The following is a 17276-nucleotide window of genomic DNA, read 5'->3' on the forward strand; positions in this document are numbered from 1 at the left end:
GCAAGCTCTTTGTTAAGCGTTTTGAGGAGCCAGTATTTAAGATATGCCTAAATCCATTAGCTTAGATAAGATTAATATTGGTAAGATAAAACAGCCACTAAAACATCAAAGTAAAACCGCACCAGTGATTTTACATTGCTCTTCATTTTACTCATACTCAGTGTGTCTGGTTTCTGAATGTCCTCCTGTAGAGAAATAAGAATGTATAAGGAATTCACACTGAAGAACAAAACTTGATCCTTTGTGAAAAGTGGGATGGGACAGAACAGGGTTAGTTCTGGTGAACATCTGTTTCATCAGAGAATTTACAAAGGATAATTGGAGCGGAAAGCATGGGCTAAGTTAAGGAGCTGGGTGTGGAAATGGCATGGTGTTAATGAGCACCCTTATTTCTTACAGGTTGAGTTCAGTATTAGTGACAAACAGAGGCCTGGACAGCAGATTGCAACCTGTGTGCGACTTTTAGGTCGTAATTCCAACTCCAAGAGGCTCTTGGGTTATGTGGCAACTCTGAAGGATAATTTTGGATTTATTGAAACAGCCAATCATGATAAGGAAATCTTTTTCCATTACAGGTGATTAATGCCTTTTTAGGGGCTTAGAGCTTACTGTTCATTCTTTGGTTTTAGGAGTCAAAAACATTTAATATTGGGTGGCTACCTGTGTTTTAATTCTAAATTTCAGACTGGTGAAAAGTTAGTCATCTGCCTTTATGTAGAGAACATGTGGCCAAAAGGTGTAGAAAGGCCTGTACCTGCTTTGAACGTTGGGCAAGAGCCTTTCTGCTTCAATGAAAGGGTACTGTTTCCCATGTTGATACCAGAGAGCTGGGCATATGATTTGGTGTGATGAGATAGCACAGAGTTACCTCTGTGGGCTCTTAGAACCAGACAGTTTGTGTCTGGATCCGGGCTCTGCCACTTCCTACCTGTGTAACTTTTTTATCAGATGAAATTAACTTCCTGGTATCTTAGTTTTATTATCTTGAAGCTGGGGATAATGGTACCTCTTCATCAGGTGTTTCTGAGGACTAAATAAGTCAGTATATATAATGTGTTTAAAACACTGTCTATCATAGGTAGGCATGCCATGGATGTTTTTATAGGAGAAAAAAAGACTGCTTGTTACTGTTGTTGTTTGTGGTCATTGCTTATTGAAATGTCCCTTTCTTTCCCACCTGCAGTGAGTTCTCTGGTGATATCGATAGCCTGGAACTGGGGGACATGGTGGAGTACAGCTTGTCCAAAGGCAAAGGCAACAAAGTCAGTGCAGAAAAAGTCAACAAAACACACTCGGGTAATTTATTCAGTCTGTGTCTTGGGTGGGAGGGGGAGCAACAAATCCAGCTGTTCCAGATCAGTGGTTATCCAGGTGTGATTCTCAGACTTGGCAGTATTACGTGGCCACTTTTTAGAAATACAGGTTCTCTGAGCCCACCCGAGACCTCCCGGAGCTCTGGGGACGAGCAGTCTGTTCTCAGAAATCCTTCAGGTGATTCTGATGTTCTCCTACACTGAAGTTTGAGAACCACTGTTCTATGTATTTTAGGTTATTTGCTTTATTTTCAGTTCTTTTATCTCCTTTTTAAAAAATAACCCCAAGATATAAATCTCCATGGTGTTGGAGAGAGGGCCATTCCTTTAGAAGATTGTTTCGGAAAAGATTGACTCTAAATGGGAAAAGTAATGGGAACTTAAGTAAATCATTGATATTTAGCATCTTCAACTTTTGGCTTTTACCCAAACTCCCCAAATAACACTTTCTCTTAGTGAGACTTAGAGAAATGACAGCCAAGAATGTTCATTTCAGTTCAATAAATATCTTAAGTGCATGCTGTCTTCTAGGTACTGGAGGCAGAGCGGTGAAGAAATCAGCAAATCTCGTCCTTTGATGAGGACTTTCTGTTTTTGTTATGTTTTAAGTAAAGAATACAAGCAAACAAGATGCATAAAAATATTGTGTATAGTATGTTTAGAAAGATAGCAGTGCATATTATTGAGATAAAGTAAATCAGGAAAGTATAAAAGTATTGGGGTTACCATTTTAGGGGCCAGGGAAGGCCCCACTAAAATGATGACATTTGGTCACCTGGAAAAGACGAGAGGGCAAGACACATTTTGTGTGTGAATGCCATCAGACCTTGGTTGTTGAACAAAACTTCAGGTCTTGATTCTCCACCCGACAGCCTACAAGCTGATGCCTGTATGATCAGTCACATGTCTCTGGGCCAACAAAGGAGATGTGGTTTTTGAACAAAATGCCCCTCGAGCAGTTTTCTGGAATGAATTAAGTTTCAGAGCTGAGGCTCCACTGTACTTCTTAATTCCTTATACAAATTAGATTTATTGTAATGGTCGTTTAGAAGTAAATAGTAACCTTCTGTTAGCATTTGTTCTGATGACTTTTGCTTTCTTTCCTGTGGGATAGAGTTTAAATAAAATTGTTGAGTGAGATATGCACACTTTTGTTTTGTAGTGAATGGCATTACTGAAGAAGCTGATCCTACCATCTACTCGGGTAAAGTTATTCGCCCCTTGAGGAGTGTCGATCCAACACAGACTGAGTACCAAGGAATGATTGAGATTGTGGACGAAGGTAAGAGCATCCCTCCCCGGGTGTTTGAAATTTGCCTTAACTCAGATGAGTGCTTTGAAGATTTTAAATTAGGAAGGTTTTGGTTGCAGTTGATTTCGGATCCCTTAAAAACTTAATGAAGGAAACATGACTTGCCCATGCTTAGTTTTATCTTTATGTCCCTCGGAAATGAAATCAGCCTGGAGTTAAGTAGTGAACAAATGATTACTGTGTGAGCACATGACTGCCGATGTGCACAGCTAACTGAGTTACATTAAATAGACTGGGAACAAAAGCTTACACTAAAATAATACATTTATCATGTTGTAACTAAGTATTCACAATTAGCTGGTTTTAGTACAACTTTGTTTCTCTATTCACTGGTTATTTACATCAGTATTAACAAATTTTCCTGTTAACCATTCATTTCTATAAACACTTTTGATTGATGTTAAAAGTTCACTGTATCTATTCCTTAACAGCTAAGGTTCCATGGGGATTCTACAAATTACTTGTCTATAGGCCAAGGCTCCCTATATTTTGCATTTTCTGCTTTTTTTTCCTCCCCATTGTCAGTAACTCCCTGAATTTTGGTGCCCCCTCACCACCAATAGCTACCACCCGAAAGACCAACTACACATAAAATAAGTTTGCAGTAGAAGTGGTAGTGGGGAAAACTGTATTATTAGGATAGCAAAATTGCCATAGTAATTGAGTTGAAGGGAGGATTTGAAATTCAAGCAATGATGACAGTTGGCTCACAAACAGTAAACCTTGTGCCGTCTAGGGGTCAGAGAGGACGTAGGATGGAGAAGAGCAGGGCATTTGATAGAAAGCAATGAACTAGTACAAAATGTCCTTTTCCTCGTGGGGTTCGTAGGAATTTCTGCTTTAGGTAGGCCCAGTATGCCACTGTACACACCTCTCCAAACATGAGTTAATTTTGTAACAAACCAGTCTTTCAAACGAGCGACACAGTGACCTCTAAAAGGGCCTTTGGGATCCCGGCACGGAACTTTAACTCATGAGGTAATATTAAGTAGCCCTTTCCCCCACCCCCCACCCCCCAGTGCCACTGTTACTTCCTTTTGCATTCCCAACCCCTTGATCACTTACTCTTCAACCCTGGCTATAGGATATAGTCCAAAGTAAGGGTTTTGAGGAAAAGGAGTCTTCTGAAATCTCTTAAGTCTAGAGTTGTCTGAGACTTGATAGGCCACATTTTCCCACTTGGTGCGGAGAACAGCTCTTGATTTAGGAGTACAGCTGTAACTCAGGACACGACCATGATGAGCTTTGGAGTTGGGAGACCTAGATCTGAAAATCAGCTCTTCCGCTTCTGGCTGTGTGACTTCGGACAAGATAACTTCAGTCTTCCCTGGCTCAGTTTCAGTCGGCAGGCCGGCACTCAGTCCCCCAAGCCACACCAGCCAGGGCTCTGGTATTTATGTGTGGTAGTCAGTTTTAACGCCACTCTATCAAACCATCTGTCTAGTCCTTCTGCGTGACTTCATCAGTTGGAAGTATCTCCTCAAATTTTGTGGTTCCTCTGTTTGAAAATTCTTACCTCCAAAATCAATAGAACGGTTAAATGGATTTGCAGTTCTGAAGCTTACACTTGCACCTGAATTTTTTTCTCCTTTTCTCCACCTTCTTTGGTTCAGTGGATACAGCATCCCGGTGAATTGATGATAAGCAGCTGAACTCTTTAGCCCAGTTTCTATTCGTAACCTGCATAGGCCTCCAGCCAGCTTTTTACTCAGGAGCAGACATCAGCAGATATGGTAGCTTGCTTTTAGACAGTTTATTTGAAATAGCCGAGACCACTTGTTTACATATGGGTGGGCAAAAATAGGTTTACAGTTGTGAGTGTGCAAACCAGAGCTTATGGTATTACTTACTCATTTGTTACTGCGTTATTTTCTGTGCAGACAAGTGTAAACTTTTGCCTGCCCCGTGTTGTCTTTGGTTGCTTTGTGACTACAGCAGCGCAGTTGAGTAGTTGTGACAAAGACAGGATGGCCTGTAGGCCTAAAATATTTACTGGTTAGCTATTTAAGGGAAAGTGTGCTGAGCCCTGATTCAGGAGAAAGGTGCCTGCTGGTTTGAGGGAACCACAACCAGAACAGAGAAAGGGGGTGAAATGGCAAAAATCTGTATTCACGTCGTCTTTGCCTGCGCTTGGCTTATTGTTTCGCACCCAGTTGGGTGTGGGTCAGAAATATTTTTGGTCGCTGGGCTCATATTGTGAACCTGAGAAAAAGATAGTGGGTCATATTAGCAATCCATAGTGCTTAAAAAGACCAGATACTTAGATAATGAGATTGTGAGCAGTAGTTTTATTTTTAATTTTATAAATATTATTTAAAGCTCTTCATTAGCTAGTAAGGTAATAATGAGCTACAGGTTCTCATTTGTTTTCGCTATAGTATTTAGGATTTCATTGAAGCTTGAAAGAATGTCTGAGGTGTAAAAATAAATATATTTTTAGGGAACTTAAGGCACTTTTAGCAATATATACTAGGATCAGCTTTCGTGAAATACTAGCTTTTAGTCTTTGTGCCTTTTTCTTCTCACAGGGGATATGAAAGGCGAGGTCTACCCATTTGGCATAGTTGGAATGGCCAACAAAGGGGATTGCCTGCAGAAAGGGGAGAGCGTCAAATTCCAGTTGTGTGTCCTGGGCCAAAATGCACAGACTATGGCCTACAACATCACACCTCTGCGTAGGGCCACTGTGGAGTGTGTGAAAGATCAGGTAGGTGGTGGTGTCTCTGGGTCTGAATTCGATTCTTTCATAAGTTGATGATAGTAACCAAAACCTGAAAATTTTTCAGCCAAGGTTGGAACTGTCAACCATTTACTTAGTTTTTATTTCCACTTTACCTTTTTTCTTTTTTTTTTTTTTAAGATTTTATTTATTTATTTTTAGAGAGGGAAGGGAGGGAGAGAGAAACATCAATGCGCGGTTGCTGGGGGCCGTGGCCTGCATCCCAGGTATGTACCCTGACTGGGAATCGAACCTGCAACACTTTGGTTCGCAGCCCACGCTCAATCCACTGAGCTACACTAGCCAGGGCCCCACTTTACCATTTTTTCAGCAATTTGAGGTGATGTATAAAAACATGAAGAACATCAGTGATATTGACAACTAACATTGCATGATGGGGCAAATAGATCTTCAGACTAGAAAGACTACGATTTTGTATACTTTAAACCTCAGAGCTGCTTCTGCAGACCACACAAAGAAAGAAACTGTGTGTAAGAGTGTTCATGAAACAAGCTTAGGGCAAACAAAGCTATTCCTGGTACTTAGATCTCAAGAAAATCCCTGTGAGCCCTCAGAACATTTTCTTAATGTCAGAACTGTGAATACAGTATTTGTGTGGCTGTTTTTTATAATACTATAAACCACCTTAATTCTAGAAGTGATCAAAATCATGCATATGTTTATGTAACAGTTCCTTAATGATTTTATGTAATTCAGAAATTTAGCTCATATAATAGATGAAGGCACAAGGCAACCTTCATTTGTTTCAGCCAGGCTTTTTTTAATTCCAGTTTGGTTTCATTAACTATGAAGTAGGAGATAGCAAGAAGCTCTTTTTCCATGTGAAAGAAGTTCAGGATGGCGTTGAGCTACAGGCTGGAGATGAGGTGGAATTCTCAGTGATTCTTAATCAGCGCACTGGCAAGTGCAGCGCATGTAACGTTTGGCGAGTCTGGTGAGTTTCTGCTGTTGGACTGGCAGTCTCTCTGGACTATATCTTGTGATCTCGGCTTCACCACATTTCTTCCCTTTTCCATCTGCGTTTTTTCATCCTTTTCTGCCATTCTGGTTATTGCTTGATACTTCCTATGTCCTTCACCTCTAGTCTTCATTGTGTAAACTCTTAGTCTCATAAATCTGGCCCAGTGAAACATTAATTGGGCACTTGCCACATAATATATACTAAATGTAAAAAGATCGTGTACTCCTTGTTCTTAAAAGATTCTGCTTATCTCTTTTTTTATCCCTCCTTTCATTAAGCCACTTCTAGGTTATATATATTGTGCTTAAAAGTCTCATTTTACAGTTTAGCAATTCTGGCTCTATGCGTTTTTTGTGGGTGTGGTTTTTTTTTTTTTTACTTAAAAAATAGTAACATTGTTACTATGCAAGGAGCTGGCAGTCTCTGGAAATATTTCTTTGTGTTTAAGTCTTCCAGGTTTTTCACACCCACTACCTTGTTTTATGTTGTCTGGGCCAATCTAGGGATGACCCTCACCCGAATGATTCTTCCAGCTCCTGTGCAGTAGTCAGCCTTGAGTTGGGAGTAAAAACACAAGCAAACTTGTCTGTCCTGTCTTGCTAGCTGGCTGGCTAAATGAGGCAAGAGTCCCCCCTCATTAAAACTGAGTCATTTGGGTAGTTATGTGGAAAACACGCTCCTGTGAGTACTTGCTTTCTTCCCACCAAGTGTTGCTGCTTCTCTTTTCTTGACTGTGTTACAGTGAGGGCCCCAAGGCCGTTGCGGCTCCACGGCCTGACAGGCTGGTCAATCGCTTGAAGAACATCACCCTGGATGATGCCAGTGCTCCTCGCCTAATGGTTCTTCGTCAGCCAAGGGGACCAGACAACTCAATGGTATGACGGCATGCAAGGTTTCGGGGGCGGAGGGGGGAGTGCGGGGACAGAACACTGACAGACCATCATAATAAATACTTGAGGTCCTAGTTCCACATATCTCAGAGAGCTTAATAAGGAACATCAAGTGTTGCTTTATAACCGGCTGGGAGTCCTTACACATTGATGCAGCCCCCAGCAGAATGGTTGCTTACCTTTATTTTAAGAAGCACATTTCTTGGTTTTCATGATACTTTGAACATAGTTTTAGGTAATAAGTAGATTGAGAGGGTTTACTATAGATTTCCTCTGGGAAAAAATTGGTAATGGTTAAGGTGATTAAAAACAGTGCTTTTGTAGTACATTTTGGAATTGTGAGTGGGCTGTGATTATCCTGCACTCGGGTCATTAACTGCAGTTTTACTTTTTCACAGGGATTTGGTGCAGAAAGAAAGATCCGTCAGGCTGGTGTCATTGACTAACCACATCCACAAAGCACATCATTAATCCGCTATGATCAAGTTGGGGGGATTCTGGTGAAGGGTCTGAATATCTCCCTCTTCATCCCTCCCCAAAATCTGGAATACTTATTCTATTGAGCTATTACACCAATTTTAACACCTTCCTCGTGTTATGTTTAAAAAAATAAATAAATTTAAGAAAACCATTTTAAAATTATGCACAGTTGCAGCCTGGAAAACTTAAGGTGGCGCCTTGTAGTATCAATTTTAGGAGCTTTATTTGGTGCATATAACGCAACTGGTAACTGCAAAATCCACTTTGCCCGTGTTAAGTGAAAACTAATAGACTGTTACCTGGTTGGCCCTATGAAATTCTGCACTTGGTATTTAGTATATATTCTACCTTCATCACTCTGGCACGGTGTCCTGCCTTAGCACTCAGTTGCATTCTTTATCTTTTCTTGTTCATTATGCTTTAATTCTGAGGACCACATGAGGGTAGACTATATTAATTGCAAAAATTTGTATAGGCAAACCATTTCCTTGATGGCCAAATGTTAAAGTGTTATTTTTCATATCATTTATAATCTTATCACAGTCCACTTAATGAAAGTTTCGTTAGATTTCAATGAAAATTATCTTCCAGAGTAGTTTTTCTTTTTTCCTGGGATGGGTGGGGAGGGTAAATTTACTACAATTAGTATGTATGGTGCAGAATTTCATGCAAATGAGGTGTGCCAGGAGTGTGATAATTTAAACATATTTAAACAAAGACGAATGCACAAATTTGCTGCTGCTTAGATCACTGCAGCTTCTAGGACCCAGTTTCTTTTACTGATTTAAAACAAAACAAAACAAAAAAATAAAAAAGTTGTGCCTGAAATGAATCTTGTTTTTTTTATAAGTAACCACCTGGTTCCTGTGTCCTGTAAAATACAGGCACTTGACCCTTGGTGTAGCTTCTATTCCACTTTATATCACGGGAACGGATTGGTCTGATTTCTTGGCCGTCATCTTTAATTGGCCACATACAGGGTCCCTGGCCAGTGGACTGAAGGCTTTGTCTAAGATGACAAGGGTCAGCTCAGGGGATGTGGGGGAGGGCGCTTTTATCTTCCCCGTTGTCGTTTGAGGTTTTGATCTTCTCTGGGTAAAGAGGCCATTTATCTTTGTAAACGCAAAACATTTTTGCTTTCTCCAGTTTTCTGTTATTGGCGAAAGAATGGAAGCGAATAAAGTTTTACTGATTTTTGAGACACCAGCACCGAGCGCTTTCATTATTGAAACGTCCTGAGCGGGAGGGGCGGGTCTGGGTGTGGCCAGCCACTTGCCTCCCGGGTCGGGGCCCACGTGGCCGGGGCGGGACGCAGCGCCTGGGGCGCCGACTGATTACGTAGCGGGCGGGGCCGGAAGTGCCGCTCCCTGGTGGGGGCTGTTCATGGCGGTTCCGGGGTCTCTAACATTTTTCCGGGTGTTGGTTGTAAATCCGTTCGCAGCGGAGGCACCAGGGCTGGAGGTAAGGCTCTGGTGTGTGTCGCGTTGGGCTTTGGAGCGTACAGGCGTCTGATCGTTGCCGGGAATCCAGTGGAATTTGCGACCTGGAGACAAAGGCCCTGGGCGGGGGTCCTTCGGTTTGAGTCCTACAGCGAAGATCTTTGGAGACGGGCGGGGGATCCTGAAGCGGGGGCAGCCTGAAGGTAGCCCCCCAGAACTGAGAAGCCTGGCGGGAGGAGCAGGAAGGGGGGCTTGCCTTTACCTTAGGCCGAGGGCGGGGCCCAAAGCCTGCTGAAAAATAGGTGAGGGTGGCGGTAGCTAGAAGACTGTAATTAAGAATTCGGAGACCCACGGTAACTTGTGTTTTTGCATTCCTGAATCACTCTGAGAACTAAATGAAGAGTCACGTGTATGGAACAGACACATTTCCAACTCTGGCTTTCCTTACTACTGATGTACTTTGAAGTACTGTAGTGGTGGCTCGCCAATTAACCGTAATTGCTGCTTTCCCACAGGTTCTTGCTGGTGTGAAATGACTGAGTACAAACTGGTGGTGGTTGGAGCAGGTGGTGTTGGGAAAAGCGCGCTGACAATCCAGCTAATCCAGAACCACTTTGTAGATGAATATGACCCCACCATAGAGGTGAGGCCCAGGGGTAGTCCGCTGACCCTGCTCTCTTTCCGTCTACCCTCACCCGTACCCTTTAGCTATTCTTTAGCTGAGAGAAAGCGCAAAGTTATTTTGGGTACTGCGTTCGTTCATTAATACAATAAATAAAGCTTTCCATGCTTGTGGAAAACACTTCATTTTTATGAGCTGCTGAAGATTTTCTAAAAAGTCCACAGTTTTTAACAGTTCTGTGAACTTGCAAAGTCAGTGTTGAACTCATTTCATTTCTTCATACGTGACAGCTCTATTTCTAAAAAAGACACAGGCCATAGGCAGAGCGGTTCTCTGAATAATGTAGGAGCATGGAGATAAAAGATTCGGAGACCGGGGTGTTCTACAGTTGTAATTTCTAAGCTCGTTGAAGTCGCAGAGACTGGGTTGGAGTAGAGAGAACATGAGATTTTCAGTCGCAGTGCCTAGGATTTCAGTCCCCGTTTGCAGTGTCTTTAATTATGTGATAGTGAGCGAGTCACTTAATCTCTCGGAGCCTTGTTTTCTTCATCTGTTAAGTTACTGTGAGGAAGCGTCTCCTACCTCCCACACAGGGATGGTGTGAAAAACCAAATGTGTTTAGACTTTTTGTGAATGGTAAAGCCCTGGGTAAAAAGTACTTATTTAAAGATCCTGTTGTTTTCATGGGAGTTCATGTTACAGATTGGTGTCAATGAATGGCAAAAAAACTGTTAAATAAAAGGCCTTGTCATTCAATTTAGAAATGTGTGACTCTACTTATTGATTTTTTTTTTTTTAAACAGAGAAACATCCATTTGTTGTTTTACTTATTTATGCATTCACTGGTTGAGTCTTGTATATGCCCCGACCAGGTATTGAACCCACAACCTTGGTGTATTGGGGCTATGCTCTGACCAACTGAGCTACCCGGCCAGGGCCTAGAAATGTGTAACTCTAGAGACTATTTTGTTTTAATCCACACCCTGGTCTTCCAACCGCCCAGCTACTGAGTGTTTAGTGCAAACTAATTCTAATATAGCCATTATTAAAAATTATTCATTAGTACTTTGCAAAAATCTTTTATTTAGGCATAGCAGCTTTAGTATTAATTGTTAGAACCATTTACTCTTTTTCAGAGTTTTAGTTATTGCTGGGTAATTTCCATATAGTAAAACACATAAATGATGCAGATGCAGCTTAGTGACTTTTTAAATTTGTATACACTTATGTAGTAACCACCACTTAGATAACAAATAATACTGTTTCCTCCTGTACCCCAGAGAGTTCTCAGATGCCCTTTCCAGTCAGTGACTCCTTTACCCTGCTGGGAAAGAACCACTTCTGACCTCTGTTCTAAAACAGTTTGACTGAAACCTATCTTTACAATTTTTATTTTGCTCATCTCCTTAAGTCAGACACTTAACATGCTCTTAAGTTTTGGCGATGTGAATTCCATTTAAAGTACAGCCCCAGGAACTCACTGATCGATGGGCTGGGAAACTAGGCTAAATTCTATTTCTGGAGCCAGATCTTTCACTAAGTGTGATGAGGTGTTCTTTTTTTTCTTTTCTTTTTTTTTTTTTACTCACATTTCCAGAACACAAGTGTTAAAATATAAGTAAAATTTTTGCCTTCAAGCTAAATTGAAAGTACTTTTTATATGATTGTCCATCTGTCTCTCTGAGGATTTCTTTATGTCTCTACCTTCTTTGTAACCTTTAGGAAATTGATGGAGGGATATTGCCCAAAGGTACAATCTGTGATGATGAGAAAAATATTTTGATATTATAACCTTGTCTGAAATAAAAAGTATTTGTATATTTAATTATAAACACAAGTGACACTGTAACCAGGGCCAGGTTATAAATAGTGGAGGTATGTTTAGAATTTTAAATGTACAGTAAACACTCAAATAAGAAAAGTTCAGTTCATACGTAAAATACACTGTGAGTAATCTCTAGTCCAGCTGCAATAGAGCTGCCTCTTGACTTTCTACCTTTTTTTCATCTTTTCCAGGAACAGAGCGTTCACATTTTCCTTTCTGCAGGCATATAGGATTTGGGGCTTTTTTCCTAGGAAGACATTAATTAACTTCCTGTTTATAATTATATATTAGCAGTTGGAGGGACAAACCAGAGACTTGAGTAGGAGCTTATTTAACCTTGGCGATAGCATTGCATTCCCTGTGGTTTTTAATAAAAGTGGAATCTCCCTCTCACACCCTCCCCCCCCAGGATTCTTACCGAAAACAGGTGGTTATAGATGGTGAAACCTGTCTGCTGGACATACTGGACACAGCTGGACAAGAGGAGTACAGTGCCATGCGAGACCAGTACATGAGGACAGGCGAAGGCTTCCTCTGTGTATTTGCCATCAATAATAGCAAATCATTTGCAGATATTAACCTGTACAGGTACCAGGAGCGTTATTTTCTCTGAAAGGATGGTCTTTAAGTGTATTCTGAGGCTTTGCCAGGGGGTGTGCGGATACTATGCTAGGAAAGATACAGCTTCTTTAATTTTGAGAGGGGTCAATTTTAGGTTGTTTGTTGGGCATTGGGAATCTGGGGTTATTACTGAAAGTTAATGCTGGAACTTATTTTATGTAATGTAATATGGCTGGAACGTGTGATAGTTTATCCATGAAGCTTGCGAGTGAGAGTGATTCAGAACTCGAGGAGTTGTTAGGTCACAAAGGAATTTCAGAGGGGGAGACAACTGAGAAGCATTCTTCAGTAGGCCATAGAGATGACGATAGGAAGGAACAAATGGGGGTTAGATAAAGCCGAGAGAGCAACATTCTGATTTTACAGAATCAGAAACAGAGTCCAGAAGGTGGTTCATAAGGTGTGTGGAGTCTCAACTGTTAACTAGTAGCAGAGCCAGGACCAAAAATTCGGGGCTCCTTTTCCTGGCTCCGTGTTCGTTTAGCGGTTTGAAACACAGGTGCCTGGGTTGAAACCTGGCTCCTTCATCTGCTAGCCCTGGTACTCGGGGGCAGACCACTAAATCTCTGTGTCTCCATTTCCTTATCTGTAATATGGAGATTATAGTACCTACCAAGAGTTTTGAAAATTAAACGAATTAATAAATACGTAAATCGCTCAGAGCAGTGTCTCCACGTAGTGAAGTCTGCTCACACAGGCAGACTAGTTCAGACTGAATCCAGAACTGAATTCAGTGTGTGTGTGTGTTTCTGTCGCTCCTAAACCTGCTCTGCTTTCCACTTCCTCTCTGGAAATAGTACCAGTACTTGATAAAATGCCCAGCACTTGGCAGGCACCTATTTTCTGAATTTCTAGAAGTCATTTTCCTTTTTAGGCTGTCTTTTTTTTTTTTTTTTAAGATTTTATTTATTTTTAGAGAGCGAGGAAGGGAGGAAGAAAGAGAGGGAGAGAAATATATCAGTGTGTGGTTGCCTCTCGCACGCCCCCTACTGGGGACGTGCCCTGACTGGGAATTGAACTGGCGACCCTTTGATTCACAGGGCAGCGCTCAGTCAGTCCACTGGGCCACACCAGCCAGAGCTAGGCTGCCTTATATCATCCCTTAACGTAGGTTACTGCCATCATCCCCCAATGTAATACGTTTCAGGCACATGGCTTCATATGTAATCCCGGGGGCAGAGTGGAAGGCAGTAATGTGCAGTACTTGGTTATTTCAACTAATTAAAATTTTTTAAAAAGTGAAAAATCTGTTGCTTGGCCGTAGTAGGCACTGACTTTTTCAGTGTTTAGCAGCTATATGTGACTAGTGGGTGTGGTTGGACAGCAGAGATACAGAACATTTCCATCGCTGTAAGAAGTTCTGTTGGACAGTGTTGGTCAAGAGAATCCGAGCAGTACTTTGCAGACCGCTCTGTGATGTGTCTTAAATGTCACTGAAGGGGGTGTCGTCCCTGTTGAGAGTTCCAGGTCCTTTAGACCCCCTTTAATAAGAGCAGTTCTAGGGGCTTCTTTTATATCTTGGACTCCCAGCTCTAATTTTTTTGAAGGAAACACGGGGACACCGCACACCTAGAGAGGTAGATAAATACCATCACTGTCAAGGGAAGCTCAGAAAGGCACTTTATTTTTTGTACTTTGGACCTTAATAGAGAGCAAGAGTGTCAAACTCATTTTCACCAGGGGCCACATCAGCCTCGCAGTTGCCTTCAAAAGGCTGAAATAATTTTAGGACTGGATAAATGTAACTACTCCTTAACTGTTAAGAAGTTGAAATTACATTCAGCCCTTTGAAGGCAACCATGAGGCCGATGTGGCGCCCGGTGAAAATGAGTTTGACCCCCCTGATCTAGAGGGTGATTCAGAGTTGCCAGTTAAAGTCAGAGCCAAGTTCTTTGGAAAACCCAGGAGCCTGACAGGGGCATGTGTCAAGGCGGATGAACCATCCGTCTCCGCTGGAAGGTGAACTGGGACTTGGTGTTCCTGTGGCTGTTGAATCAGTCTAGACCAGTCTTGTTATGCATGCAAGGTCTTTCATACGTAGGAGGGGGAGAACGAAACTCACTAGTAGATGTTAAGAGGCCTAGATTAAATTTGCTAGATTCCTTTTTGCCCTGGCTGTTTATTCCTTCCAAAAAGCTTATTCTTACAATATATTCCCCCTTTTAGGGAACAGATTAAGCGAGTCAAAGACTCAGATGACGTACCTATGGTGCTAGTGGGAAACAAGTGTGACCTGCCAACGAGGACAGTTGACACAAAACAAGCCCACGAACTGGCCAAGAGTTATGGGATCCCATTCATTGAGACCTCAGCCAAGACCAGACAGGTAGAGTACAGCTTCCAGCCTCTGGCAAGGGTTTGTTTTAAAGCTGAGAAGTTTGATTGACTGACTCTTTGCTAGAGGTATGATGCACATTCTTTGTTATTAGGGATTTTTAATATTTTAATAGTGGTTTTTTTAGATTTCATTTATTTATTTTTAGAGAGGGGGGAAGGGAGGGAGAAAGAAAGGGGGAGAAATATCAATGTGTGGTCGCCTCTTACCTGCCCCCTACTGGTGACCTGGTCTGCAACCCAGGCATGTGCCCTCGCTGGGAATCGAACCAGCAACCCTATGGTTTGCAGGCCGGTGCTCAATCCACTGAGTCAAACCAGCCAGGGCTAATAGTGTTCTATTTTAACCTTTGGTTTGAACCCAAAATGAACTTGTTCACATTCTGCTGTGGAATTTTTACTCCCCCATTAGCATGCACAGACATGACTAAATGAAGACCTTGATTAAAGATAAGCATTAGTCTTTTCTCTCAACACCAGCCCCTGCATACGGTTTAAGTTCTGTGGAATGGAATCGCTAGATCTGGTGGTTCTGTATGTCCCACATTACCAATTTTCCTTTGCTTGGATGTTATTTTTGTAAAATGTGCCATTTGTATATCAGCCTGTTAATGTGATTCAAGAGGAATACTAAATTTAGTATGCTCTCTCTAAACTACCCTATTTTTTTTTAAGATTTTATTTATTTTTAGAGAGAGTGGAAGGGAGGGAGAAAGAGAGGGAGAGAAACATTAATGTCTGAGAGATACATCAGTCACTTGGCTCTCGCACACCCGCAACTGGGGGCCTGGCCTGCAATCCAGGCACGTGCCCTGACTGGGAGTAGAACTGGCGACCTTTCAGTTTGCAGGTCAGTGCTCAATGCATTGAGCCACACCAGCCAGGGCTAAACCGCCTTATTTTATCAGCTAACAATTTAACAATTGGAATTCTAAATTCATATAAAGAAGTGAGAGAGCGCTTACAACTTGGATTGTATCTGTTAGGCTGTCTTTATCATTTTCTTTCCTAGGGTGTCGAAGATGCCTTTTACACACTGGTGAGAGAAATCCGCCAGTACCGAATGAAAAAACTCAACAGCAGTGATGATGGGACTCAAGGCTGCATGGGGCTGCCCTGTGTGGTGATGTAACAAGGTGAGCACGTGGTCTCCCGACATAATTCTAAACCGAGCCATGTGGAGGAGCGTTGCTGTTGTTATCTTTTATGTTGTTATTTGCCTGAGGATTTCTGCTCACGTACAACTATAAAATGTTTTCCTCTGCATGCCCTCCCCGAGAGTACTGAGTTTTAGACTATTTTTAAAACATTTAATTACTTTACAGACATGGTTACATTTTCAGTAATATTAGAAATTAGAAGACATTATGGATGAACCGTGTGAAGACCACATTCTTGGCACCTACCAAGAGTTTGAAGAAGCACCGCATCCAAACTAGGTGCTCCTGACACGGTGTGTCTTTCTTTCTTACAGATACTTTTAAAGTTCTAGCATCGGAGGAGAGCCATTGTCAAGGTAGGACAGGCTCGGAAGTGCATGGATTATCGTTCGTGTCGATTGCTTCCGCTTGTTTCTCACACTCTCACAGTGACACTCACACACCCGTTCCGTCTCCTTCCAGCTGCACTGACACCCTGGTCCCGACTTCCCTGGAGGAGAGAGGAGTGTTCCTGTCGCCGCCGTCAGCCTCACGAGGGGCGGCGGCCCCGCCGCTTCCCCAGCTCCCGGTAGACCAGTACATCATTCTCTGTTTGAGACGTTCTCGGCGTAACTACCTCCTCACTTGGTTGTCTGACCAGAGAAACGAACCTCTTGCTACCACTCCCCGATAGTTTTCCACTCTGGGTTCTTCCCAGACACACCTCTGTCACCCCAGGTTTCTCATCTGATAAGCAATTCACACTCTGAAACAGAACCAAACTGTAGACATTAAATTCTCTAGAAAACAGTGTCTCAAGCTCTCATGTAGCAACTGCTGGAGATTTTTTTTTTTTTTTCTTTTTACTGTTGAACTTGGAACTATATTGGTTTTTGGAGAAATGTCATAAGTAACTGTTTTGCTGAGGCTATAGTTAATGTTGTTGGTGTTCGGTTGTTTGTAATGTTATCAGCTATATTCTGTAAGCTGGCATCTGCTCCGTAATCATAAGTACAAACGTGAATACGGACTTTTGAGTCTATCCTAGCCTTCTCGACTTTCATGCAATTAAACCTGGCTTTCACAGTGAAGTGCCTTTTTCCTATGAGTGGGTTGTGAACTCCCTTTCCAACCCTGCAGTGGAATGGATGTCTTGAAAACCAGTATAGGTGACAGTGAATGTCTGAGGTATGAGTAGGACCTGTCTATCTTTGAGAGAAAGATAATACATACCAATATGATAGCAGATGCCATTTCTTACATGTGTGAAGTCCGCTTTCCAGAGACCTGTTTTTAGGTTCTCCCAAGAGAAAGATGAAACTGGAAACAAGTATAAATAATTTCACTTAATTTTTACCTGTGCTCCACTTTTTGTAGGTTACTACCTATCAAATGTATGTAATTTGTTTCTTCTAGCTTACTGGTAATCTATTGTTCAATGAACTTCCATTCGTATTTAAATTTGGGTTATATCAGAAGGCTCTACATTTGCAGGTGTGCAAAACTGTAAAAATTCAATGCAGTTTTATTTGATATTGCGATCAGTGATTTTCAAACAGTATATTAACCCACACTTCCAATGCATATCCTGGTATCTCAA

General features: G+C 41.9%; 2 protein-coding genes across 6 annotated transcripts in view; both read left to right on the plus strand.

Annotated features, from left to right (window-relative positions):
• Positions 1 to 8902, plus strand: part of CSDE1 (cold shock domain containing E1) — a 33434-nt gene extending 24532 nt beyond the window's left edge. For all 4 annotated transcript variants that reach the window (XM_045816489.1, XM_045816490.1, XM_045816491.1 and 1 more), the window contains 7 exons: positions 400 to 575; positions 1184 to 1296; positions 2476 to 2595; positions 5154 to 5332; positions 6136 to 6299; positions 7069 to 7201; positions 7615 to 8902. In XM_045816489.1, coding sequence (XP_045672445.1) covers positions 400 to 575; positions 1184 to 1296; positions 2476 to 2595; positions 5154 to 5332; positions 6136 to 6299; positions 7069 to 7201; positions 7615 to 7662 — 933 coding nt within the window. In that variant the 3' untranslated portion in view covers positions 7663 to 8902. The remainder of the gene's footprint in view (positions 1 to 399; positions 576 to 1183; positions 1297 to 2475; positions 2596 to 5153; positions 5333 to 6135; positions 6300 to 7068; positions 7202 to 7614) is intronic.
• Positions 8903 to 9030: 128 nt separating this feature from the next.
• Positions 9031 to 16784, plus strand: NRAS (NRAS proto-oncogene, GTPase). Of its 2 annotated transcripts, XM_045816690.1 has the most exons (7): positions 9031 to 9157; positions 9651 to 9778; positions 11992 to 12170; positions 14370 to 14529; positions 15550 to 15673; positions 16012 to 16053; positions 16160 to 16784. In XM_045816690.1, the coding sequence occupies exons 2-5, from the start codon at positions 9668 to 9670 to the stop codon at positions 15667 to 15669; spliced, it is 570 nt and encodes a 189-aa protein (XP_045672646.1). In that variant the 5' UTR covers positions 9031 to 9157; positions 9651 to 9667; the 3' UTR covers positions 15670 to 15673; positions 16012 to 16053; positions 16160 to 16784. The 2 variants fall into 2 exon arrangements, with proteins under 2 accessions (XP_045672646.1, XP_045672647.1); XM_045816691.1 differs by lacking the exon at positions 16012 to 16053.
• Positions 16785 to 17276: the final 492 nt, after the last annotated feature.

Source organism: Phyllostomus hastatus, unplaced genomic scaffold, assembly GCF_019186645.2.
Source record: "Phyllostomus hastatus isolate PE091 unplaced genomic scaffold, TTU_PhHast_1.1 phas_scaffold_216, whole genome shotgun sequence".
Classification (NCBI taxonomy): domain Eukaryota; kingdom Metazoa; phylum Chordata; class Mammalia; order Chiroptera; family Phyllostomidae; genus Phyllostomus; species Phyllostomus hastatus.

Coding starts and splice junctions, on each gene's coding strand:
- NRAS (XM_045816690.1), top strand. CDS start 9,668: ATGACTGAGTACAAACTGGTGGTGGTTGGAGCAGGTGGTGTTGGGAAA. Junction 9,779..11,991: donor AATATGACCCCACCATAGAG/GTGAGGCCCAGG, acceptor CTCCCCCCCCAG/GATTCTTACCGAAAACAGGT. Junction 12,171..14,369: donor GCAGATATTAACCTGTACAG/GTACCAGGAGCG, acceptor TCCCCCTTTTAG/GGAACAGATTAAGCGAGTCA.